Raw genomic sequence first — 26,832 nt, forward strand, 5'->3', positions numbered from 1 at the left:
ATGGCAAGCACTTAACCACTATGCTTACCGCGATGCAGTGTTCCTTGCAGAAAGATTATATGCAGAAGGTATGTACTTTGCAAATATAAAGTTAATGCTTTTTTTTTTCAATTTTGATTTAAGATTTTTTTGAGCCTCTGGTCCTGCTTTGTTTTATTCCTGTTGTTGTGATAGCAAAGTTTAACTTTCTGCTTGTGGAAAGCAGAAGAATGCCTCACAATTAGGTTGGAAAATCAAAGCATGATTTTTTACAGTAAAATCTCCTTAAATTAAACTCAGTTGTGTGTTTAAGAACAATGTTTACAGTGATCTGTTGTATGGTATCAAATGGGAGAGATTTTTTTTAATAACCTTAAGCATTGCATGTCTTCCAAGGGCACTTGATGATAGATGCAGTATACAAATTCTACAAATTGTCTTGATATTGAAAGCTGTCTTTGCTAATAATGCTGTTCAGATATGTTGATTGGTGTGTTAACTGAAAGAGCTAATCTTGTGATGATGAGAGAAAAGCACAGTGAAATTGAGACAATGAGAATCAGAACATATGGAATAGGTAGCTCCTGTTGAATTCTTGTTAATTTGTACTTCATTGCAATGCTGTCAGATCTAGGATGTTTTGGATACTGAGCAGGCAGTAGAAACACAAATCTGTACCTTTCCTGGGTCCTTCGAAGATCACTTTCTTCTTGTGTTCTAGTCCCTCTTGTTCCTTAACCTTTTATCTATGACCTCAGATAAGCTTTTTGTTCTTCTCTACTTCTTTCTCCTCCATCCTGGTATTCAGCTTTCCTCTATTTTGAAAGGTATTGTCCCCTAATCACTAACATGAAAAAAACAACCCAACCCTTAAGCTAAAATATAAGCGTAATATAATTTCTCATGCTAAACAACTAGAGTTGATAACGTGAACTAAACTGTATAACCTGTTTCATGCTCTGTTTTGTAATGAAATATTTTGCTTCCAGTGTTTTGCCTGACATTCCCACAATGCACTTCTTAACAATGGAAACCTAATTTTTAAGAAATAAAGACTTTTTCCTTATTATGTCAAGGTTACCCATGAAATCTGGGGTCTTCCATCTGGTGCTCAAATGAGAAGTGCTGTGTGTAGAATGTAATGGAATCTTATAATCTAGGAGTGCATAAAGGAACTGGTGTTTTAGGGATGACTTATCTCCCCTGAACACAGCACACTGAGATGCAGGGAAGTGTTAGATTGGAGGTAGTTGCCAAGGGTGTAGAAAGGAAGAGAATCCACTTTTTGCAGCAGCCAAGAGGAAAAATATATGACTTGATACTGACATTATCTTTGCAGAATAATCTCTGCAAGAGTACTTCAAACAGCTTTTTTCAGTGACCAACAGCGCTGAGAGAGAACAGCATGCATGCTGTCACTTGGTTCAAGCAATTAACTGCTAACAAAACATCTGGCTTCTGGTTGAAATAAGTTATACTGCAGCGCAGAAGCTGCTGAACTTGAATACAGTGACTCCGTATTGGCAGTGGTGAATTTACGCTGAGAAGAACTTCTTTTAAGTCTACCTGCAATTACTGTCCTTGTGGGGACATCTGTGGCTTGGTGGTTTCCCAGAACTCTCAAAGTGTGTTAAATTAGTGGATAAAAAAATTGATTTAACTTTAATTTTCAAAAAGATCTTCTGGTGGTTTTAGGCTAATAAAATGTCCTCTTTGGGTCTTCAGTTTCCATTGTCACTGTGTGGGTGATGATACAAACTTTAAATAGTCTGTTTTCAGTGTAAGAAAGGATTTGAGCAGGCAGCCCGAAGAGGTTTTTGTACAATGCTCATATTGATTTTTGAGTTCTATGTAGGTAGATGAGCAAACATCAGAATTGTTTCTTTTAATGCTGAATTCCATTTGCATGGTAGGGTGTTCTGAAAAGTATAAAGTAATGTGAGTTTCTTAATTGTTTGGAGAGTTAAGCTGCTTGCCTTTATAGCCAGCCTGCCTTTGATTTTTAAAATACACTGTTGCATAAGAGTGATTTGAGTATAAAGTTTTGGGAAGGACAAAGAACCAGGTAAGACCATGGCTGTACATAATCTGTGAGTGTATCTGACTATCTCCCTCTATTTGCTTAAAACCCCAGAAAACGGAGTTAAAAATGAAGTCATACAGATTATGTCACACAATCATAGTTTAATGCTCAAATTAACACCACAGTGTGATGCTCACTGTTGCCTCACAAAAGTGCATTCTTTGGCGTCTAAAGTTTCAGCTGATAATTCTACAGTAAGGTTTTAAGTTACTCCAGGGGTTAGCTCTGTCCTTTATGCTGTAATCACAAGTAAAATCAGCAAGTCTGACCTCAGTCTTAAATCTGAATGCCAAGTCGAGCTCTGCAAATAGAACATTCTTGGTGCCGTACATAATTCATCTCTGCAATGGAAGAAGTGTTGAAGCAGACATCAAATCTAAATGCTTCGAGTTTCTGCCATAGAGAAATGTTTGTCTGATTACTCCTGTCTGTTGTTTAGATAAAGATGACTTTTCATGTGGCTTGACTGCTTCATTCAGAATCTAGAAACCTGTGAGGACTTGGCTTGGGAAGAGGATTTGTAGGAGAGTTTGTCCCTATCACTACTTCCTAATGTAAAATAAATATCTGAATGGTAATTTCAGTGTTTCCAATGAAATAACATGTAGGCAGCAAAAAGGACAAGACAGTGTTGGGGTAGAGGTGACTGGTAGTAGCCATTAAAATTATAGACAATCTGCTCTGTTAAGTCATATGAAGATACAACATCGAGTGCTTTAGAAAAATAGCAGAAGTAAAATTGCAAACAGGAAAAGACCACTTGGAATTAGGATTGAAACTGTTAATTCGGCTGCAATTGATCTTACTTCTGAAAGCTCTTGTACCCCTTGTGCCAGGATTTGTGCGCTGCTTAAGATAGTGCGAAGTGTTGCTAGCCAGTGTGATAATACTCTGAGCCAAGTCTTGGTGTGGCCAATCTCCTAGGAATGACTGCTTTGCTTGACTTGCTGTTTTTTTAATAACAAGCTGGCTAATCACTTATTTAGATTGAGTAGCCAGAAGGATCAAAGTTCTCTTACAACAGTAGATGTTAAGAGTTGGTCTCATTATGTAAGAAAATGGCATATAGAATTTTGTTATATGCTCATGAAAAGAAATGCACTTCGCTCAGTTATTAGTTTCTGTAATACCATTACTCGTTTTCTTGTGTTTTGCTCCTAGCTGGCTTTTACTCCCTGTCCCCAAATTCCTTGTACCAAAATGGTAAACAACCAACTTGATTTTTTTCTGTATTTTTTTATTTTTTAGTACATTCAGAAGAAGCACTGTTTTTACTGGCAACGTGTTACTACCGCTCAGGAAAGGCATATAAAGCATACAGGCTCCTAAAGGGACACAGCTGTACTACCCCACAATGTAAATACCTGCTTGCAAAATGTTGTGTTGACCTCAGCAAGTAAGTAAATCCTTTATATTCTGTCCAGGGTTACAAATCCATCGTTTTGTTTGGATTTCTCTTTAAAAGCTGTCATATTGGGAAAAACTAGTAATTCATTGGTCCTTCAGCTCGAAAGATTGTAAGTGCAATTCGTTTTGCTTGCAGATATAGACCTAACGAACATTAGTCCATATTGTAGAAACCCCTAAAAGGTATCGAATAACTTAAAAAGGGGCTGTCGAACTGCGTAGGGGGAGAAAACATTGATTGCTGAGATGGCTCAAGGAGACCACTCTGGGAAGTGTTTGTTTTGGTTTTGTGGTTCTCTGATACTTTGCTTATTTCATGAAGTGTTTCCAGAATAAATTTAATGGATAGGTCGCTTCCCTCAGACAGTGAGGTTGCTCCTCTTGCCCAGTTACTGCTGGTGTGTGGGGTGGGGGAAAAGATGGCAGACAGGAATCTCTCTTTTTAAAAGCCCATAACAAACCTATCTTGAATGGTGTATTCAACATCAAAATTAACCTTGACAGGGATATAGTAGTATCCAGGTTATCTTGCTGTTTTTCTGGAGTCTGACAGCAAGAGGATATAATGAAATTGCTCAAGCTACAACCCCTAATGCCCCGAGAGTTTGTTGGTGAGTTTGTATTTCACTTCTGCGTAGACCTTTCAGATGTTGCAGCTCAAATATAGGAAATGATGTCTGACTGTGCAGAATGGAGGGGGCTGAGGCACCAAGGAAGGCAAAAACCTTAGTTCAAAAACACTTTAAATACCGTGGGAGTTCTTTACAGAAGCTTAAATGTCTCCCTACAAAATGGCTTGTGGTTATGTGTTGTGGCTTTTTTGGTTTGGTTTTTTGAGTGGCTCTCTTTCAATGACCCCAAAAAAAGGTTTAATTCTTTAGGATAGGTAATGTGATGTTTGCAATATCACGTAGTATGATGTAATTATTTTGCAGGATTTGTGATCCTACTCACAACATGTAACCAAAATGCAGGTCTCTCCAGAGGCAGCAGGGGAAGCTCCTTAGTCTTTGATACTCTTTAGTAGGCGAGTCCTTTGACATCTCTAGTGAGGATGTCTTGACTTGTTGTGTTTCTTTTGACACTCTTAACACTTTTGGAGCTGTTAGGATACAGGTTTCTTTGCATCTTCTGTTGAAAGTGAAATTGTGTTAATGCTCTACTTGGAAAAGTCCCAGTGGAATAAACTTGAAGCTGATCGTTCCCTCCCTTGCTTTTACAAAGTCTGGTGCGTGCATGTAGTACGTCAGCTTCTGAACTGATTTGTGTTAGATAGGTGGCATTTCCTAAAAATATTCTTTAGAATTGGTTAAATTTAACTGTCATTGCTGTTGTTACAGTTATATGAGCTCACTTATACAGATGTACCTTGTTTTCTTGTGGGAATGGTCTATGCTGATGGAAGCATCTACCTACAACTATAATTTCAAGTGGAGGCAGGAAGAGATGATTTTTTTTTTTATGCAGATGACAGTCTCAAAAGCCAGAAGAACACCTCCCATCCCCAGAAGTTGTATAAAGTCATTTTCAAGCCTAATAGTGAGTGGCCTATTCCATCTGAGCGGTACTGCTCACTGCAGGTGTAGTAGATGCAAACTGAGTCTTTGTTCCCCTTTTGAGCCTCTCTTGCAAGAAAGCAAGGCATTAAAATCCAAAGTCTGTGCCATATCCCAGTTTTGAATCTTAACTGAGTGTGCGGAGCCTTACAGATTGTATTTCTTAGTTGGGAAACAGAGCCAAACTAAGTGTTGTCTTAGGTTGCTACTAGGTAATATACTTTCAAAAATGAAGCGTCTAGAAGATTTTTCTTGTCCTCTGCTTAGTATTCTATTTAAGATTAGTCACTTTTGGAAGAGTCGTATTGTATTCAGTGTCTCGGGTTTTGGAGCGGTGTGGGGTTTTGGGTTTGTTTTGTTTTTCTTCCCTCCCAGTAGTGATTTTCGGCTTCAGAGTACCGCATACTTCCATGTTCCTAGAGGAATCCATCATTTATTTAAAATTCATTTGCAGGAACTAGTTTGTGTGTGGTTTGAAACTTGTGAACACTGACAGTGGATTTCTGTTTTTGTTTGCAGCAGGGTGAAAACACTGGACTACCAATACTGTGAGCCTTGTAACCCCTTTAAACCTCTTGTTTTTTAAAAAGGCTTGCAGAAGGAGAGCAGATCTTATCTGGTGGAGTCTTGAATAAACAGAAAAGCCATGATGACATTGTTATGGAGTTTGGTGACTCTGCATGCTTTACACTCTCCTTGCTGGGACATGTCTACTGGTAATATTGCTTTTTTTATTTTTGTCTAATAAAGGTTGAGGGTTTCCATTTGACCAAGACCAATTTTGGTCAAACGTATGTTTAGTCACCACAGGATACACCTGTCTCGGGTTATATGGCCTATACAACTTTAGAGTATGATAGATGCAGGTAGATAGATGGCTTCCACAACTAACTTGGGGAGTGCAAGAACAGTTTATCTTTCACAAAAAGCTTCTGACTGAAAACAAATTCCTCTTTTCCAGGTTGTTAAGCATGCAATCCAAGAGTTTTTGGGTTGTGGGGTTTTTTTTATACCTTTGGGTTTGTTCTGTATTCTTCCTTAAGAGATGTGCTCAAGGCCTGTTTCTCAGTGTTGCCACTTTGATTTTTCTGTATCTGTTTTCCAGATGTATATCTGTAACCTTCAAATGAAAGCTTTGAGGACTGCCAGTCAGAATAACTTTACAAATTTAAGTGGTTTGCTTTTGCTTGGATACAGGAAAGGTTTTCCGTAAATGTGAGCGGATTGAGTAGGAATAGTGGGGTTCTTGGATTCTTCCCTGGTATACCTGTTCTCAAAATAATTTATTTCAGAGGAAGCTTATCTTTGTAGTCAGGTGTTCAATTTAGCCCCTAACTTATCTATGGATAATGCTTTTGCATATATTTTAAATGGCTGGAAGGTTAGCAATTAGGTTGCTGTTTGCAAAAAAAAAAGAAAAAAGCTGTTGTGAAAAACAGTGTCTTTCTAAAACAAAAATTCTCAAGCTATACTACTGCTTATGTAACTCTTCTCAAGGACTGTCTAATTCATCTGTGTCTAAATATGTCAAATAACTTCAAAAGAACTCAATATTATTCTGTGGCTTGAAAAATGAGGACTGTTGCTGTGACTCTCAACATAGCTTTCCAGAAGAGGAGTTGAAAAAGAAAAACATCTTGAACAAAAGTGCTGTTCTTAAGTTTCCCTATAAACTGTTACATTCTTTTTGCAGCAAGACAGACCGGCTTGCCAAAGGATCAGAATGTTACCAAAAGAGCCTTAGTTTAAATCCTTTCCTCTGGTCCCCCTTTGAGTCGCTATGCGAAATAGGTAAGTCTGCAGAACTGTTTTACTAGTGAAGATGTCTTCTACGTTTATGGTTATGTCAAGCTTTCTCATTTGCCATCGTCATGTGGCAAGATTTATCTTACTCCTTGTTCAGAACTAGTAAGGAAAACGCCAGCAGAATTATTTGGGAGTGGCTTTGTGAGTAATAATGCTTTTAAAATACTTTGCCAGTGTTTAGAGCTTTTGTCTTGTTTTCTTCTATTTTCATTACTTACGCTTTTTTGGATCTAACAATACCACATGCTTTCCAACCTCCAGTTAGTAGACCCTTAGAAACTATGCTTCTGAGAATTACTTACAAGAAATAGACTTGCTTTTTTTTAAAACTGATTGTCCAGGTTTTTGTAGTGGGAAACCCCTTCTGATTTAGTGTAATGGGTTTTAAAACAATGAAATAAGAACGCACTCCTAAAATACTTTATCCCTTGTCCTCCTTGTTTCAGCTGCATATTCAGCGTGTAGACTCAGGAGTAACTATTCAAATCTCTTTCCAATCTCACAGGTGAAAAACCAGACCCTGACCAAACATTTAAGTTAACATCTTTACAGAACTTCAGCAGCTGTCTGCCTAACACTTGCACAACATTGGTGTCTAATCACAACATATCACATAGACAGCCTGAGACTGTCCTTATGGAAACGCCGCAAGACACAATTGTGAGTTTTGCTAAAATCATTGTATTTAAAGCGGACTTTCCAGGTTAACTGAAAAATGCTGCTTAGAAACTACACTGTGTGAGTATCTAACAGCTGCCGTCCTCTTTTCAGGAGCTGAACAGAATCAACCTAGAATCCTCCAACTCAAAATATTCCTCCTTGAACACGGATTCTTCTATGTCTTACATTGACTCAGCTGTAATTTCACCAGATGCTGTCCCTCTTGGGTCAGGAACTGCCATATTGTCTAAACAGGCTCAAAATAAACCAAAAACTGGGCGGAGTTTACTGGGGGGACCTGCAGCTTTGAGCCCACTAACTCCAAGGTAAGTTCCTGAGATTGACAATTTTCTGTCTACAGCTGTGCTGTTGATAATGTTTGTGATTTGAAACAGGAAAGATGTCTGGTGCTGCACAACATGTTGGAACATGCAAGTTGATAACATATTATAAATAATGCTGCAGAAGCAAAAGCTAAACAACTTCAGTAGCTGCTCTTGGTCCTAGTGTTCATCTCTTCTGTTTTTTAAACAAGCAGTTGGTATTTGATTAGAAGAGAACAACTGTGATTCAGTAATTTCCAGTGCAAAAATTGCAACAAGCAAAGTCTTTCAAGGAATATGTTTCTGCTCTGAAATAAACTTTTTTATGAAAAGCTACTCTTAAGAGCTTTCCTTGAAGAATAATAGCTCTTTGGAAGAGTGTGTGTGTGTATATCTATATATAGATATATATATAGATATATGCTCTGTCCTATACGCCATCTGATTTAAACAGTGTTACACTACAAGCCATTAATACTGGGATGGTCTGTGTCTGTTAGTTATTGTGCAGGCCTGCAAAGTTCTGTATTTTTTCAATTTCGGGAATAAGAGTGCTTTCTATTCAAGTGTCTCTTATAGATGAGGATAGTAAGGTATTAGAGGGTTAACATAAATCAATGAAGTAGTTATGGAATTAAGTTGAACATCTGGGTCTCTGTTTTGACCACAGGATTGGGCCATCTCTGTCTAACATTCAGACACTGACCCTTCTTTTTGTTCTCAGCTTTGGAATTTTGCCACTAGAAACCCCAAGCCCTGGAGATGGATCATATTTACAAAACTACACAAACTCTTCTTCTGTAATTGATGTGCCATCCACAGGAGCACCTTCAAAGAAGGTATCTTGTGTTTTAGAATGGGATTGCTGTTCTGTGTATTTGACATTGCAGTGTACTTTAAAGAGGAATCCATAACGCAGATAAAAGACATTGCATGTGAGCTGAATTGTGCTGACAGTGAGGAGAACCCAACTTACCCACTGCTCACAAAATTTCTTTGGAAAAACAATTTGTCTGAGTGTGAAACTGATTGATTGCAGCCACGTTTAGTTTTGGATATAGTTTGGGTTAATTGAGAATGAAATTTATGTGTAATTTGTCTAAAAAATGTCAGTCTTTTAAGGAAAAAACCCCCAAACCTGCTCTTATTGACAATTATCTAATGCTGCGAAATAATACTGTTTGCCAGCTCATATATATCTATAGGCTAGTGAGGTTGGGTGGTAAGGGGAGCAGTTAAATTCGGCTACAACTGGTCGGGTATTTCCCTGACAAAACTTTTTGGACTTTTCTGAAGTGTTAGTTAAAACAAAATTCATTGTTGCATAGTCTGTTACATTGAAACAACTGTTTCTAAAACCTCAATAGTGCTTTATTTTGAAAATCTTCTTTTCAGCTAAGCAAATGAAGCAGCAAGAGAGAAATATGCCGTATCTCAAGTAAAGATATCTGTTATAAATGTTTTCAGCTTATCGTGTCACTTTCTTTGGCTAGCAAAACAGATTTTTGTTTTCTCAACTTCTATAATGATAAGCCATAGTCTTTCTAATTAAAACGAGCGCCTTTCTCCCACCCCACCCCCCCAGCCCCCCCCGAAGTGCACAGGCACGTGCAGACTGCCCAGCTGGTGTTGCTAGAGGTAACCTGAGGAAGGTGCTGTATCTTTTGCCCACCTGCCATCAGAGAGGAATGATGATTGTAAACAGCTAAGGATTCATAACTTTTCAGTGTGCAAGGTGGAGTCTGAAGACAGTCCAAACTTGGAGTTTTTACTCTACTTTTTTTTAATTAATGGCTTTTCAGGGATGACTTCAAATAATCATGGAAGCCTTAAGTGAGCTGAAGCTACTGCTTTCTCGCAAGCTATTCTTGAAGTCTAGTTTATAGACCAGAGTAATCAAAGTACTGCTGGTCGTATGTGGAGGGCTGACTGATAGAAGGGTACTGTTTCACTCAGCCAAGTCTTGTGTAGAGGAAACTAAAAATTGTCTCTCTTTACTCAGTAAGAAACTGGCATAGTTGCCATAGTGATAAATGGGAGGTGGAACGTTGATGACAGTTGAAGAACCATTTGTTCCTTTCTAAAAACAAAAAACCTGAGGATTCTTCCTTGTATTTTTAGTAAATCTAGAAGTGCGTGAGGGATGCTAGTGTTTTATAGATGGCCAACTCTTTAAAGCTTAGTGCAAGTAAGTGTTGAATTCTTCCAAAAGTAGAACTTGAATTTCCACATTGGAGGCTCTGAACAAATCAGTTGGTGCTCAACTTGCTGTACCATTCAGCAAGTGAAATTTGGAAGCTCTTAAAAACTGCATTTGTCTTCTTATTGGCCCAGCATTTAAAAGAATAAAAGCCAGTAAGCACATAACTTTTTTTTTTTTAATCTTTGGATGTTCTTCTGAATCCTGTGACTGGGGACTCGAATCTCACTGCACGAGCCATTATGGTATCCTATCTCTAGGTGTCTCATTACTGCAACACTTTCTGTCAGTTCTTAGTCCTGCCCCCCCCGCATACTTTGTTCTGTTGAGGCTGGACTGTGCTAAAACACTCTGCTAGAATTGTTTTGTGTGGTTCATCCAGTTCCCATCCCATAGTTGCTCAGGATCAACCAGTTTTTGATGGTACAGTGGAAGGCACTGGCTTATGGTGGATTGTACGTAGGTAGGAAGGTAAATTGTCATGAGTCTGAAAAATGGAAATAGTTAGCAAAGTGCAGTTCTTCAGTGTAATACTCATCTGCGTTTAATCTCACCTATTCTATGTGATAGGTGAAAAGCTTTGGGGAATCAAGTCATAGTTGCTGCTGCTTTGTTGCTTTGCTAGGTATGGCACTACAGCACCAAGATCTAAATTTGGCTAATCCATGCATGTGCCTTCTGCCCAGATGCATCTGTGCTACTACCTAAACACAAATATCTAATACATTTTAATAAACAGCTTAGAGTTCTGATGCATGCTTTGTCCAGTGCAAATCACTACTTGGCCGGTTTCACTTCTGCTCTTCAAATTACTGACTTAGAAAAGGCTTAGTGTAGCTGTGGCTAGAATGTGCATGACTTAACGGAGGCAGTTTCCTAGGAAACACTTACGTAAATGAATGAAACATTAGGATGGATCCAAAGGCTTCCTATCTGAGTGGGCAAGCATGCTTGCTGGCCGCCTAAACTGTCCTCTGATAACAAAGAAACCGAGAAGGGAAGGACAAAACATTGGAAGTCAGATAACGCCTCAACTGGTGTTGCTTGTGCTGTCATTGATCCCACTTGCCGATTTCTGGTGTCTTAAAAGAAAATCTCTTCCAAACGGCCATCACCAAGTTGAATGTTAGTGTCCCTGGGGTGGGCAGAAAGATGGGGTTTAAGCTTTCTTTGACAGGCAGGGAGGGGAGGAGCTGTTCTGAATCCTTTATAGGAAGTCTACGCATCAGACAATGAATTTCTGTCTGAACTTGTTCCTTAGGTCTCAGGTTCACAGTCACGTTATCACAGCTTTAAGTTCCCACACCTCAGCTGTGCCAGGGTAGGCATCAACGTGCGCATTTTAGTTCACTGAAGATGTGTGAAGATGCAAGACAACGTTCTGGTGCTAAGTCATATTACGTGCTTGTAACCTGTGGCAAATGAAACCCGCAAAAAATGTGTGTGTGCACCCAAAGCATTTAGTCAACTGACATGCAGTAACTTGCTGCTCCGCGTTAACTTGAGTGTAGGTTTCTGTCTATTAACTTTCTGTGCTGCATAGTGCAGATCCCTTTTTGATGAAGCAGTTTATTTCTGTATGTGTTCCAAAGGCTTGTGCAGTAATGATTTAATTTGTAAAATACTGATTTATGCTATGAATGGTATGCTAACCAGGAGAGCGGCAGGCTCAGATGTTGCACAGTGTGCACTTCATTGAGGTGTTAATAGTGAATGGCTTCTGGATGTGATTGTACTGTAATTCAAAAATCTTTCTCTTTCCATGTTTTTTTCTGTACAACTTTCTGCGGAGAAAGAAATATGACGTCTTTTAGTTCCCTTTTATTCTTCCACAAACATCTTAACATAGTTTCTTGCCACTAGGTGGAGATTTCATATCTTTCAAATAATGTGCATAAAGTTGGTACACTCAGTGTTACTGGCATTTTAACAGGTAGAACGAGAAATACTTTTGATGTTTGCTCTTGGGATGGGGGGAACCCTCACCCTTTATTGAAAAAAAATCTGTATTTATCCTCTTGTGCAGGGTTTGATAGGCAGAATGGATTTGCTTTCATATAGCGGAGATTGAGACTTCTTGGTGGCATAATAACAAACCTGTAGAAACTTTGTGTTATGCAGACTGTCAGCAGGATGAGCCAAGCTGGAACAAAGTCTGTCTTCTCACAGAGTGGAAATAGCCGGGAAGTCACTCCAATTCTTGTTGCACAAACGCAGAGCTCTGGCCCACAGACAAGGTAGGGGGGGAAAAAAACCATTATCTTGATATTACCTTTTGCATCTCCTTTCTTGAAGGAATTTGACGCTGTATTTTCCCCAACTTGTGTGGACGTTCCTGCAGAATTCCTCTTTGGATGAGGAAGAAGTGTATTTTTTTTCTTAGGTAAAATAACTACTCCAGTGTATAAGTAGGAGGCTCGTGCATGGTGGTTGGTCTGTTTGTTTTAAATCTCCTTTGCAGTTAGACCATTTCATCAGTAAATGAAAAAGTAGCTGGAAGGAAATTCTGCTCATGTTCTTGACATTCAACAGGTAGATTTGGGTTTTTTTATCCCTTGAAATGTGAATATCTGTGCTATAGTACTTGAGCTTTTTTGTTTAAAAGATGAAAGCTGTTTTTATGAAAAGACTGAGTGAAGAACTTTATTTTTTTAATGTGCCGTTTGTTTTCAGTACAACACCTCAGGTATTGAGCCCCACAATTGCTACTCCACCAAATGCACTGCCTCGAAGAAGCTCTCGCCTGTTTACTAGTGATAGCTCTACAACAAAGGTAACAAACTTCATGCATTTTGCAAACTTGTGGGTCTCTTGCCCATGCCACCGTACTGACTAATAATTTCCCCATATGCGTAGCAATTCTAACAGCTTAAGAACAGGTTCTATAATAAGCAGAACTTATGAAATATCTGGCTGTACAAAAAACATGTCATGATGCCATAATAAGTTATTTTTTTTAAGCTCTCAAGCACTTAACTAAAATAGTAGGAAGAAGAATATGATGAACAAAAACCAAGATAGATGCTGGGTTGACAAATGCAGTGGTGCTGCTAGCTGTCAACCTATTTAAAAAGAGGTGGTGGCGCTCAGATATATTTATTGAAGAATTCATTTTCAACAGATACACTTTTTTTGGCAATACAAAGTTATTTTCATATCTGTTTTCTGCTCTTCAAACAATGGAGCAAAACACCAACGTGCAAATACTCAGACTGTAGTTAGGTGATGTGAATGTTTGCCGTTTAAAGATGAGCTGCTAAACATTCATGAAGTTAATAGGTGCCTATATACCTGTGTTTAAAAGTCAGACGGCTGAGCATGGTTGTTAAAGGTGCAAAGAGGTGTAAATATTACTTTACACAATTCACTTTCAAGTTTAGTTTTCTGAATTTAACAGACTTTTCTTATATGTAACTCTTACTCTTCTTACTTGCAGGAAAATAGCAAAAAATTAAAAATGAAGTTTCCACCTAAGATTCCAAACAGAAAAACGAAAAGTAAAACAAATAAGGGAGGAATAACTCAACCAAACTTGAATGACAGTTTGGAAATTACCAAACTGGACTCTTCCATCATTTCAGAAGGGAAAATTTCCACTGTTGCACCACAGATCCAGGCTTTTACGCTACAGAAGGCAGCAGCAGGTCTGTTTGAATGCTATTGGACTCTACTAGAGTAAAACTTTAGTATATGTATGTTTAAGGATGAATGATGGGAAAAAAATGTGTTGCTCCAGTGTTTGCTTCTTTCTTGTTTCAGGTAGCCTGCAGCTATTACCTTTGTATAACTATAAAAACTGATTGAATTCAGTATGTTCTAGTTAACTTACAAAGAACATGTGAAGTATTCAAAGTGACTACTTGTAAGCAGATATATCTTGCGAGTGCTGATCCTTATTAATGATTAAAATATTTTCAGGCAAGTTCCTTGGAAACTGATTCAAAGGAGCTATGAGTAACCCAGTCATCTTCTCTCAAAATCAGGTTTATGTAGTCTGTTCTCCCTTCATATTTCGCACTTGTTTTTAAACAAGTCTGTATTCAGGTTGTCAGAAAATCCTAGACAAACTGCTGAATTCCTCTCTTTTGGCTCAATAATGTTTCCAGGCAGCAAGAAGATGTATCCATGGATACCAGACATGTGGAAACTGTGTTGAGACCTAACAAAGTGTTTGAATAGCTGCTGTAAATGCGGAACTCCAGTTGCCCTGAACTGCAGAGTTTCTGTACCTGAGTATTCTGTTGTTGGCTTAAAAGTCGTTGGTATCTGACTTCCATTACAGAGGTTGATATTTAGAATATTATGCCTAAGTTAAGAGTGTATAAGCCTGTGTTTGGGAACTCCTGAAAGATTTTCCTAGGTGAATTCAGGAGAAGTGGCCTGCCACAATGAAAAGCTTATGGGATTAGTAGTTTTGAGTAAATAAGTCCTAGCTGTCTTTTTCCACTTTGACTTACTGTATTTTTCTCCTAGAAGGTTTGATGAGCCTTCTTCGTGACATGGGGAAAGGTTACTTAGCCTTGTGTTCATACAACTGCAAAGAAGCGATAAATATTTTAAGCCATCTACCTTCCCACCACTACAACACTGGCTGGGTGCTGTGCCAAATTGGGCGAGCTTACTTTGAACTTGCAGAATATATGCAGGTAGGAATGGTGTGCGTTGGTTCTTACTCTTTTCACTTTTGTTTTGTGTAGCTTTGCACAAAACCTGCAGATTTCCTGCAAAAGCTATGGGAAGTTTACAGTTGAGATAATTGTCTAAGTGTAAGTTATACCTGGAATGGATGTAGATCTTGACTCTGGATCAGTAGTCATTGAGATTTCCTGAAGAAGCTGAGTTACACTTTGGATTTCTTTTTAATGTTATTTCCTCTTGCATCCAGCCATTGGGGTCTCCTTGCCTCTCCCCCTCTTCACCCACAGCTGTGCTGATGTAATTGTTTGTACTGCAATGTTGTAAATCAAATCACTGGAACAATTAGAGTTCTAAACCCGAAAACTTCTCTTGCCCTTTTCTAGTTAATGCAGATCACATCAGTGACCTAGTTTCCTTTGCAGCCTCAGAAATGACAGCATTGGCACAGCTGAGGTGATGTCAAACTGCTTCAGGAACACAAGTGAGCAGTTTAGGGTAATCCAGCAGTTTAACTCTCTCCTTGTCACTGTCCTGATAGCTGGTGTGCCCATTTCCTCAGATCTTAAAACACTTTTTGACAGGCTGCGTACAGGAGACAAATGTAGTAGGGTCAAGAAGCGGTTTTTAAACCGTACACACAGTGTGATTAGAGATGGAGCACGCTGTGCTTCTTAATAGTCTATTTTGAATACTGAGGCTACAGGCCCTGTTGGTTTCCTAAAGCTGGGCTTCTTCCCTTGTGCTGCCTCGAGTGTTGTAACCTGGAACTTAAGTTTATGAAATAGATACCTATGTCAGAAACACTTCTTTAGTCAACTGTTGATAAGAATCATAGCTGTCTCAAATGAAAGTAAAGCACACGTATAAGCATGTGACAACACATACATCCCCCCATCCCTGCATCAGCAGTGTTTGCTGCAGTGATTGTCATACTGCCTTTTGCCTTGTAATTATTATGCACAACATCTGGAGGGGTGTAGCACTCAGTGCTTTGTACCTGTCATCTGTTAGGATGGCTAATAATCATAACTGGCCTATAAACGTAGGCTACAACTTTCTGATTTTGCGGATAACTGATTTTTTGCCTTGCTTGTGGGCCATGATGAGACGGTACTGTAGCCTGAGCCAGCAGTAGGGACGGCTGGCTGCATTTCTGTGGGCATAACTGTATTGGGGTACAGTCCCTTCCTTTGCTTGAAGGGGAAGTTATGGGACTTGTAGCTCTGTGTAGTACACTACAAAGCAAAGAGGATGCTTCGTCTGGACATATGAGGCTTCTAACCTTGACCTGTGTGCTCTGCTTTGGTGGGTGGAATTTTGTTTTAAGTTTAATTTCTGTTCTTAGGCAGAGAGAATATTTTCAGAAGTAAGAAGGATTGAAAACTACAGAGTAGAAGGCATGGAGATCTATTCGACTACGCTGTGGCATCTGCAGAAAGATGTTGCGCTCTCGGTTCTTTCGAAGGATTTGACCGACATGGATAAAAACTCACCGGAGGTATTAAATGCTGTGGTCTTGAATGAGAAAAAGGGTAACTGTATGTGGCAAAATCGATGATTCAGAGCAAAGCTTTGTGCTCTAGTCTAGTTCAAGTGTATTCTCCTGTGAGAACTGCAAGGCAAAACTGGAGAGGGAGGTGGCAGGACTGTCTGTGGAACTGATGATGCCTGAAATGGCTTCTTAGAATTAGAATATCAGCTTACATGGAACAGGTTGAAACCTTTTATCTGTTAATGGTTACTTGAATTTGCATTGGCACCATTCATCCAGGAAGATCACGGGTTAGTCAGTCACTTCTGCTGCTGCCAGTATGCAAAGATAAGGAATATCTCTTTCCTGTACCACCTTTTAATTGCTGTAGCTAATTCACTGGCACTTAAAATCTATTTGCTCTAGAACTTATTTTCAGACATAATGTTGCACACTTTTATGCCGAAGTCCATTAAACTGCAGAGTGTATGGTAACATAAAGTGATGATATGCAAAAAGCCAGGCATCTTTTAATGGGTGCCACAGGAAAAGTAAGAGAAGTATGCGTTTATAAATGTGTTCTTAAGAGTTGAAAACTGTAGATTATATTGGAATTTTTTTGTTGTTGGGGGAAAGAATCCTGTTCATGTTGTCTTGTTTGTCTGTCTAATAGTGGGGAAAAATCAAAACCAATGAAGCAGTTGGTAGTTGTGGAGAGAAGAAAATGCAGATTCTAATACAAGGAGTAGAGAGCAGTTGTGCCATTTGGCAGAGATGCTAAAAATTTGGGAAAGCAAAGGCACGCCCCCAGCCACTGCTAAAATTGTTGCTCTGCAGACTTCCAGATTTGTCAGTTGGAGGCAACTGAAGAGTGGAAGTGAATGTCCTGTCTCCTCCTTCATTATTCTTAAATATCTAAGATGTTTTGGTTTTAGCCCTTTCAACAGCTTCAAAAGCTTTATCCATTAGTCATCAAAGTATCTAATTGGCACAAACTTGTTGGGTGTCCTTAGATTCTCGATTTCTGTTTTTCAGCTTGTGTAGCTACAAGGTGTATTTAGGCCTAGCTGCCTCTCAGGAATGAGACTTAACTAACTGTTGTTTTATTAACATTGTTATATAAACTTCCCCCAGATTAAAATATAATTATGTAAATCAGTATGGAAAAAATCTGTTCAGCTCAAACTTAGTCACTCCGAGTTGTAAAAAGTGTGCTGACTTTGACATGCTGTTTTTACTAGGCATGGTGTGCTGCAGGAAACTGTTTCAGCTTGCAACGAGAGCATGACATTGCAATCAAGTTCTTCCAGAGAGCCATTCAAGTTGATCCAAACTATGCTTATGCCTACACCCTGTTGGGGCATGAATTTGTGTTAACAGAAGAACTCGACAAAGCATTGGCTTGTTTTAGAAATGCAATCAGAGTCAACCCTAGACACTATAATGCATGGTAAGTCTTGCTTCATCCTCCTGCTATCGCATGTGATACAGAACTCCTTTTGGAGAAATACCTTCTGGATGCTGCCACTGCTATCACTTCCCTACCGCTCTGCGGTCTAAGAAGAGAGCAAAGTTATTTCCGCAGAAGATGCGGGCCTCATCTGTTTATTATAAACAGTTACTTCCACTAGGAGAGCAAAAAATGGGAGCTTTTTTGGTTTCCACACATCATCTTGGCTTTATTGCCCCAGCTGTTCTGTTCTCTGCAGCGCTCCTCATGCATCTAGTTGATTGTTCTTCAGTTGCAATTGGAGAGATGAGAGGTCTGCCCCTTTATACCTTAGGATATAGCCAGTTTCTTACACTAGCAGATCTAGCTTTTACTGCTTTATATGTGGTTTTCCACAGAAAAAGCTGTAAGTCACTTAGTCTTGAGAAACTTTTGTATGCTTTTTACTTTGTAGCCGTTTAATCAGTCTTCCCGTGTATTGGATATCAATTCTTCAAACTACCCAATTGAGGGAAAAAAAAAAAGATAATTTTAGACATAACTTTTCCCCGTCAGAAATGGCTTCCCACCCTGGATGGGGTTGCCAAGTCTATAAACTGTTTCTGCCAGGTCATAGTCACTGACAAAGGCTGGTTTGATTGGAGTACAGTCTTACTTAACAGAATTGTTTTTCTGCTTGCAGGTATGGGTTGGGAATGATTTATTACAAACAGGAAAAATTCAGTCTAGCAGAAATGCATTTCCAGAAAGCGCTTGATATCAATCCTCAAAGCTCAGTCTTACTGTGCCACATTGGAGTAGTAAGTAGATTGCACTTAATTCTATCCTTGTTTTATCCTTCTGTAATTTTTACAGTAGAAAAGTAATTCTGAACACTTTTAGCAAAAAAAAAAAAAAAACCAAAAACAAACCAACAGGTTTGGAGTACCTATAGGAGGATCTTAATGCCATATGAATGAATAATCACAGGATTCATTTAGAAACCTTTTCTCTCTCTCCAAACTACTTTTATCCAGTAATTAAATTATAATATTGGGTCATGTTTGTGTGTCAGACAAAATAATAGTGATATGAAAATCAAGACTGCGTGCCGATGTTAATGTGAACAGAGTATTTATAGGGGGTTTTGTATACATAAGAAATTAAGTGGTTTTTAACTGCTGCTGCATGCACTTGGACCAGCACTCCCAGGTCTAGAAAGTGCTAACCTGTCTCACCTTTCAGAGGGCAATATTTTTGCCCTGGCTGTGTGTTGACACTGCCCTCACTCCAATCATTTGTAGATGTGACAACCCACTACTTCGGCCACTTTATGCCAAGTGAAGTTTAAGTAGTGGTTTAAGAAGTTTAAGCTACTCCAGTCGTTCAGTTAAATTTACTGGGCTGTTTGAAAAGTTGGTCACTTATCCATCTGCGGTCCTTAGAAAACGGTAGCCTTGCTCTAGCAAATGCTTGCTTATGAAGTTGGGAAGCAGTTCTCAGATAGTCATGATGGTGACTGAAGGCTGCGTAAGTGTGAGGGATCGTTACCTGCTGGCATTCATCTGCCTTCTGTGTGGTAACAAAGCTGTAGCGAATGCTACAGGGCTAGTGGCTGCTTCTCACTTACATACAGAGAAAGGCTTGAGTTTGCTTCTGGCCAAAGGTTAAAGACTTTCTGTAAGCCGTTGGGTGGGGAGAACATTGAGGTGGAGACGAGGCAAGGTGAAGTTTTGTTCCTGTAAGAAAGCTTGTTAAGACTTGGTCTAGAATTGGACAAATATTTTTTTTAAAGGAACAGATTGTAAGTAAATATAGTCAAATGGATTTGTCCTTGTCTGGCAGATGAGCTGTTATTTTCCCTTTTAAAATTGTTCTGTCTTTCTGTAATAGGTCCAGCACGCACTGAAAAAATCTGAAAAGGCTTTGGATACTTTAAACAAAGCTATTAACATTGACCCCAAGAACCCGCTATGCAAATTCCATAGAGCTTCTGTATTATTTGCAAATGAAAAATACAAGGTAAGATTTGGTGCATGTAGACAACTTTAAATTATCTTTAAATTGCTGTAGCTAGGAATGAGGATGCACTGGAAATGTTTACAGATTAACACTGGGTAGCATCAGGGCTTGCAGGAAGAGCCTGGGACGTTGGCCTGTCTTGTAGAGGCTGATATGAAGCATTTGCTTCAACAAGTGCCACCTTTGCCAAGAGAACTCTGTTAAATCTGGGGCTAACAGGTGATGCTTTTTAAAATATTCAGGTCTGACCCTGGGGGAAAAAAAGGGAAGAAGGAGAAATTATTGCAGCTGTCACTGACATGTGGCTGCATTATGAGTTTATACTAAATTACTTAAAAAAAAAAAAAAAAAAAAAGCTCAGCGAACTGCCCCATAACCAATTACAGCAATAAGAAATAAGAACAGCTGTTTCAAAGGCTGTCTTGTTGTGGTGGGTTGACCCTGGCTGGATGTCAGGTGCCCACCAAAGCTGCTCTCTGCCTTTCCCTTCTCAGCTGGATGAGGGAGAGAAAATATAACTAAAGACTTGTGGGTCGAGATAAGGGCAGGGAGATCACTCGGCAACTACTGTCAAGGGCAAACCAGACTTGACTTAGGGAAATTAATTTAGTTTATTGCCAATTAGAAGTCAGAGTGAGGTAATGAGAAAATAAAACTGAAGCCTTCCCCCCGACCCCTCCCTTCTTCCCAGGCTCAACTTCACTCCCCATTTCTCTCTGCTCCCCCCAAGCGGTGCAGGGGGACAGGGAATGGGGGTCGTGGTCAGTTCATCACACCTGGTCTCAGCTGCTCCTTCCTCCTCAGGGGGAGCACTCCTCACCCTCTTCCCCTGCTCCAGTATGGAGTCCCTCCCACAAGAGAAAGTCCTCCATGAACTTCTCCAACGTGGGTCCTTCCCACGGGCTGCGGTTCTTCATGAACTGTTCCAGTGTGGGTCCCTCCAGGGGGGTGCAGCCCTTCAGGAACACACTGCTCCAGTGTGGGTCCCCTGCAGGGTCACAAGTCCTGCCAGCAAAGCTGCTCCAGCGTGGGTTCCTCTCTCCACGGGGCCATAGGTCCTGCCAGGAGCCTGCTCCAGTGTGGGCTTTCCATGGGGTCACAGCCTCCTTTGGGCATACCCCTGCTCTGGTGTGGGGTCCTTACTGGGCTGCAGATGGGTATCTGCTCCACTGTGGACCTCCATGGGGTGCAGGGGGACAGCCTGCCTCACCATGGTCTTCACCACGAGCTGCAAGGGAATGTCTGCTCCAGTGCCTGGAGCACTTCCTCCCCTTCTTCACTGACCTTGGTGTCTGCAGAATTGTTGTTCTCACTCCTCATTCTGTACAGTTGGTTTTTTTTTCCCTTCCTTAAATATGTTATCCCAGAGGTGCTACCACCATTGCTGGTGGGCTTGGTCTTGGCCAGCAGCAGGTCCATCTTGGAGCCAGTTGGCATTGGCTCTGTCTGGGACCTTCTTACGGAAGCCGCCCCTGTAGCCCTGCTGCTACCAAAACCTTGCCACGCAATAAGAAGCCAAGCAGTTTTGGTCTGATCCCCTGCTGACCTCTACCCTGTTTAGAATGAGTTTAGATTTTCCCACAGTCTCACTTTCCAGTGACTGTTGTCCTCTGGCCTGTTTTTTTTGGCTGCAGAAGACAAGCCACAGTCTCGTCTTTGAAACCCTGCTTCGGAAATGTGTGTGCGCGTGTAAAGGCAAAACTTTACTTTGAACTTTTTTCTTTGAAAACTCATAACTGAACCGATTAAATATAAAATGTGTTAAGATTAAGGACTTAATGAAGTGCTCATTCATATGTTGGTTTTAAAATTTAAAAGCAGATGATAAATACAAGACGGGGGAAAAAAATAAATTGAATGGTCTATCTTATTGTCCCTGTGCTAGTGAAGGAACTTGTTGACCATGGTGAAGTGATGCTTTAGGAAACAAAACATTTGGACTCTATCAGGCTGGACTTGTAACATGAAAGCTACAGTTTTCACATAAACTACGTAAAACTTAATGAAATGTTCTGGTTTTTAGCACCAGTACTAAGAGAATTGTAATAGTGTGATAAATTTGGGTAGTGTTAGGTAAACAAATGTAGATTTACACTTCCATTTATGTCGCAAGTCATAACTTGAAATTGTGTTCACATGAATAAGTTTTAGAGAGTTGAATGGAACTTTTTATAACTAAAACCAATGCATATTTCTAACTGCAGACTAAATATTTTTAGGTAGAATTTCTTAATAATGCCAGGTTACTGTCACAGCAGAATAAGTTGCTAATTGTGTCAACAGTTAGTTTAAAAGCAAAGTAGAAGTTTCACTAAATACTTTGGACTTCAAATTCCTCATATAAACACAGTTGTCATTTGTAGAAGTCCACATATGCATATCTAAAACCAGAAACTTTCAAAAGCATAGGCTTGAGAGCAGTACATCCAGCACAAAATACATCAATATTTGTTTTCAGAAGCTCATACTAAAGGAAGTGCCCACTGTAAACACACTGTCGGCTTGTCTTCTACCCTGTTATGCCTTGTTGGGGGCAAAGGGAGCATTTTGTGTCACTTAGATGTGTCGTAGGAGACCAAAGCCCAAGAAACTTGCTCCATTTCTGTAATAATGGGGATATAATATGCTACAATCTTTAAATGAGAAACTAATGTAAAAGGAATTTTAGATGCTTCTCATGAGACTGTGCTATTGTTATTGATGGAATAGACTATGTAAGCACCAGAAGTTTTTTTTTTGCTTCACATTAGTGCTAAATCATAGTTTAGTGATGGTATAACTGGTTGCATGCTGCTACCTTATACTTACTAAGCTCTTTTTTCTTCCTTTTAGTCTGCTTTACAAGAACTTGAAGAACTGAAACAGATTGTTCCCAAAGAGTCTCTTGTTTACTTTTTAATAGGAAAGGTAGGTAAAACTTAACTGTGATCATAAGTCCTTTGGTTTCCCTTGTTGCTGAAATCTACGCCTAATGAGAAAATTTCCCTGTCACTAAGCTGCTTCCATTTGGAGCAGTATTCTAAAAATTCCTAAAGCTTTAAATAAGGCTTACTGCTAACAGTTTTATTATGTATTGGTTTTTAAATGCAAAAGACAGTTACTACTGGAGCGTTTTTCATCTCTCTTTAAAACATACCAAGAAAAAAAATAACCCAACCCAGTGTTGTTCTTTGCCTGCTTAGATTTCACCACTGTCAACTTGAAAGATAACTGATTTTAAAAAAATGAATTGGTCCTGATAAAGATACTTCACTGGAAAGAGATACAGTGGTTATGCACACAGACGTAATCTTTCCCTGAAAGTGGAACTCTTATCAAGACTTGATTCAATACGATAGCAATGATGTGATCAACGGAGATCCTTAAAGTTTTGAGAGATAGTCCATCCGTCAGTGGCAGTGTTGGTTATTTGTGCATGTGGCTATTAAAATGTTGGGTCACATTCTAATGCGTTGTATCGGAAATGCTGAACAAAGAGTAATTGTAGAATGCTCCTAAGTTTCCATCAATAACCTCAATGTCCTTTTCAGCTGACAGCCTGCCCGAAAGAGTTGTAGGTTATCAGTTCAAAAGAAAGAGGAATCTTTAACGAGGCTAATAAGAGCAGGGTAGTACAGGAAAAGATACTACTGGTTTGTCGGCTGTGTTTACGTTCCACCCTTCTTTGTGTTTAATGCCAGAGAAAAGTAACCTAGTAATAGGAATCCTCCTTCCTCACCATCTTCTCTGCTAATATGTTGCAAATAAGTTCTGTGGTTTTCTTCTTCTGTGGGGTGTCTGTTCAATAGGAGGCAACAAGACAAACTTCCCTCTAGTGCAGTCCTCTTAATCGGCAAGATTTCTTTTTTTATTATTATTATTTTTTTAAGCTGGAGAGAGGTAGAAGGATTTGTGCTGAAATCTGTTGACTGGTGTTTGTCCAGGAGTAGCTGGACCTCTAAACTGACATTGGGGTTGCCATGTCTTGACAAATTTAAGTACTTCACTTGAGCAAGGAATTTATCTGTGTTAATCTGTCCTTAACAATAAGGAGAGCTTCAGTGCAAGTTATGGTGACGAAGAAGGTAAAATATGGACTGGATTCTGCAGAGCAGTCTCGTCTTGAAAATGTTGCTGTTCAGTTTAGCAGGACAAACTGGGTGTCACTTAATGTCCCGTTATTTTCTCTGCCTGCCAACGGCAAACTGCCCCTTGAGGATGTAAGAAAGGCTGTGCTGAGCCACATCGGAAAACCTGTCTAACCGTGTATCCTGCCGTTGCTAGTCCTCGATATGGGGCTCATAGGGATGAGCATAAGATTGTATGCCTGTGGTGATACTACCCTGAACTATTCTCTGGGCCTCTGACATCAGAATTCTGAGACTTTGGGCCTTTCCTGAGCCACAGGTAGATTTGGGGTAACAATGACTCAAATGGAAAGGGTGATGAGCGGGTAAGACAAAATACGTACGCTAATAGCTTATACACCACCCTGCTGCAGAGCTCCAAAGCTTAAATTTATATCTGAGGATCCACCTACTTATGTTTTTGAATCTGTCACCTCCTAGTTTAGTTTAATTTTTTGGAGACTTAAATAGAAGCGCTTCATTGCTCTTTGTACACATATTTGCTGTTTTACTTGGAACTCGTATAATAAATCTGTTGTATCTACCCTCTGTTGCCTTTCATAAAATCTCAGTTAACTGTGGCTTGGCATGTTTGTTGTCCAAACCTTCAAGTAGCAACTTCATGTAAATGTAGCATTTTGTGCTTTTGTTTTAGGTTTATAAAAAACTGGGTCAAACACATTTGGCCCTAATGAATTTCTCATGGGCAATGGACTTAGATCCCAAAGGAGCCAATAACCAGATTAAAGAGGCCATTGATAAACGTTACCTTCCAGATGATGAGGAACCAATAACTCAAGAAGAACAAATCAGTGAATGTTACCCTTATGAATCAGGTTTGTATTTCCAACCCTTTGTCATTCAAGGAGATATTTCCACTTAGGTGGTAGGAAGAATCCCAGGTTTAATAAGTGAAACACTGCTCAACCTCGCTGCTCAGCAAGCAAGAACTCCAGAGGCTCGTCATTCAGAAGAATTCGTTAATGATTCCTACACTAAACATGAAATAAAGGATTGTGGCATTTGTTTAGAATCTGTAGATGGAGTAGGACAGAGATAATGATGACTGTAAATTCATACAAGTTGTGGTTGGCTAATAGTGTCCCAGGAGAGCAAGATGTTCCCAGAGCCGCAAATCTTCCCTCATAGAAGCATCAAATCATGTCAAGGTGACTGAATGGCAACTGAGGCTTTGTCAAAAGTTACACAAATTGGGTCTGCTATTTGACTATTTGGTCTGCTAAACATAAAATAGCTTTTGACAAAAGTCATGGGAGTGGTTTCATTTGACTCAAGAGAAAATAAAACACTTCTGTTACACTGCTTGGGAATAATCCACCAAAAGGAATGGCCTGGGTTTCTCTTCTCTCTCACTTCTTATTATGAGATTAAATTCCATGAAGGGTGGGCAGCTCTAAAGCAAGGGTAGTAGTAAATACTGACCCCCTTAATGCAGCCCGAAATGGGGATAGAAAATGAATACTAACAAGCAATTTCATTCTTTTCCTCCAAAGAAGAAAATATAACAGGTTTTGGATTCTTATTAATAGATGTATGTTATGTTCTGCAATTCTAAATCTTCAACTGAAAAACTTGTAACGTTTTCCTACTGTGTATTGTGTTGATTTTCATTGATCTGGTGTACAGTGTGCTTTTTACTGGAAACTTGTCCTGCACTGCACTTCCTGAACTGTCAAGAGTGTTTCTCTCCCTGCAATTGCGGTTGGGTGAATGAACATAGAGCACTGCCTCACTGGGGGCTGAGTGTGTTTCTGGCCAGAAGATGGAGACAGAGTACTTGAACTGCTGAGTGACACCTAAACAGTACCAAAAGAAGAAAAAAAGCAAACCCACACATCAAAATTAAAAAAAAAAAAAAAAAAAAAACAAAACTCCCACAACACCCAAAATGAACCCAAAAATGAAAAAAACCCGCCACCTTAATCTCTTCAATAAACAAACCAATTCACTTTCCCTGGCTGTGCAGGTAAATTGTAGAAGAGTGTCTCAGCTGAACAACTCTTTTAGGACACATGAGCCAAGCTCAAGTAAACGAAGGTGGCACTGGGGCTGGGAGCCGTTTTTAATACATTGGCTAGCGTAAGCCTTGCCCTGCGTGACACTGCCGGGCACGGGACTGGCTGTGGCCCCTGTACAGAAACCTGTAAAGGGATTGCACTAGAGCAATAAAAGGCATCGGTGTTTCTCCACGTGAAACAACGTGGGTATTACAACTAATATCCTATTACAACGTGGGTATTACAACATGGGAATTTACAACTAATATCTTAAATCCTACTATGGAAAGCAGACTCGAGTTGCTTTCCTCTGTGTGAGAAACACCCATCATTAGATGTTTACCTTCATTCTAACTTTAACAGGTATAGAAGTTAAATATTTAAGGATAGCCTCTCAGCATGCGCGCATTTATCTCTCGCGCTGTGCAGGGCGTGCTGCCTTTATTCAGATAGCAGCAGAGATCCCCTTTTCCTGGAAACGCTGCGCTAGCCGGCGTCTGAGCTGAGCGAGCAGAGGAATTCCTCAGCGTCAGAACTGTGTTGTATGTGTTTCCTCGAAGCAGTTCTCTTACTGTGTATCTTACGCAGTATTCTGTCACGGAAGCAGGGAGCAAGTAGAGGCTGCCCAACGCTGCTAATTGAATATTATTTGATTGTAAATGGAGTGGTCGCAATGCACTAATGCAGTGGGTAACCGATGTGAGCGTTTCAGGCAGCTGGTGCGTTTAGACGGAGTGGAAAGGTTAAACTGCTCCTGAGGCAATTTTGGAGCCCTCTGTACCCATCCCTACCTAATGAGGTGTCAGATTCCAGCTTATTAACAGAACCACGTACTTTGTGTTAATTCCTTTCTATAGACTTCATTAAGCTGGCAGGGGTCAGTGTATTAGGAGGAAAAAAGGAAAAGCTGTATGGCTTCAAAGCATTTTGAGGGGAAGCCCAAACCTGCTGCTACTGTGCTTTTTGACGTTCTGGAGTTGATTGTGGGGGAATCTTTGCCGTGAAGCGGCCCAGTAGTGTTTGACTACTCTGTCTTTCTTTTTCTTTCAAGTTGGCACAGACGAATCCCAAGAGAGCAGCATGACAGATGCAGATGACACACAGCTCCACGCAGTTGAAAGTGATGAATTTTAA

General features: G+C 39.9%; 1 protein-coding gene across 1 annotated transcript; it reads left to right on the forward strand.

Moving 5' to 3' along the window:
• CDC27 (cell division cycle 27) lies at positions 1 to 26,832 on the forward strand. Its single transcript, XM_009883842.1, is given in 17 exon segments — positions 1 to 68; positions 5,616 to 5,741; positions 6,719 to 6,816; positions 7,337 to 7,491; positions 7,603 to 7,817; positions 8,539 to 8,653; positions 12,136 to 12,251; positions 12,688 to 12,787; positions 13,451 to 13,658; positions 14,488 to 14,660; positions 15,998 to 16,150; positions 17,365 to 17,573; positions 18,256 to 18,373; positions 19,446 to 19,574; positions 22,407 to 22,481; positions 24,336 to 24,492; positions 26,750 to 26,832. Coding segments are annotated over 17 exon segments (2,298 nt in total).

The sequence above is a fragment of the Charadrius vociferus genome, unplaced genomic scaffold (genome assembly GCF_000708025.1).
Source record: "Charadrius vociferus isolate BGI_N301 unplaced genomic scaffold, ASM70802v2 scaffold484, whole genome shotgun sequence".
Lineage (NCBI taxonomy): Eukaryota > Metazoa > Chordata > Aves > Charadriiformes > Charadriidae > Charadrius > Charadrius vociferus.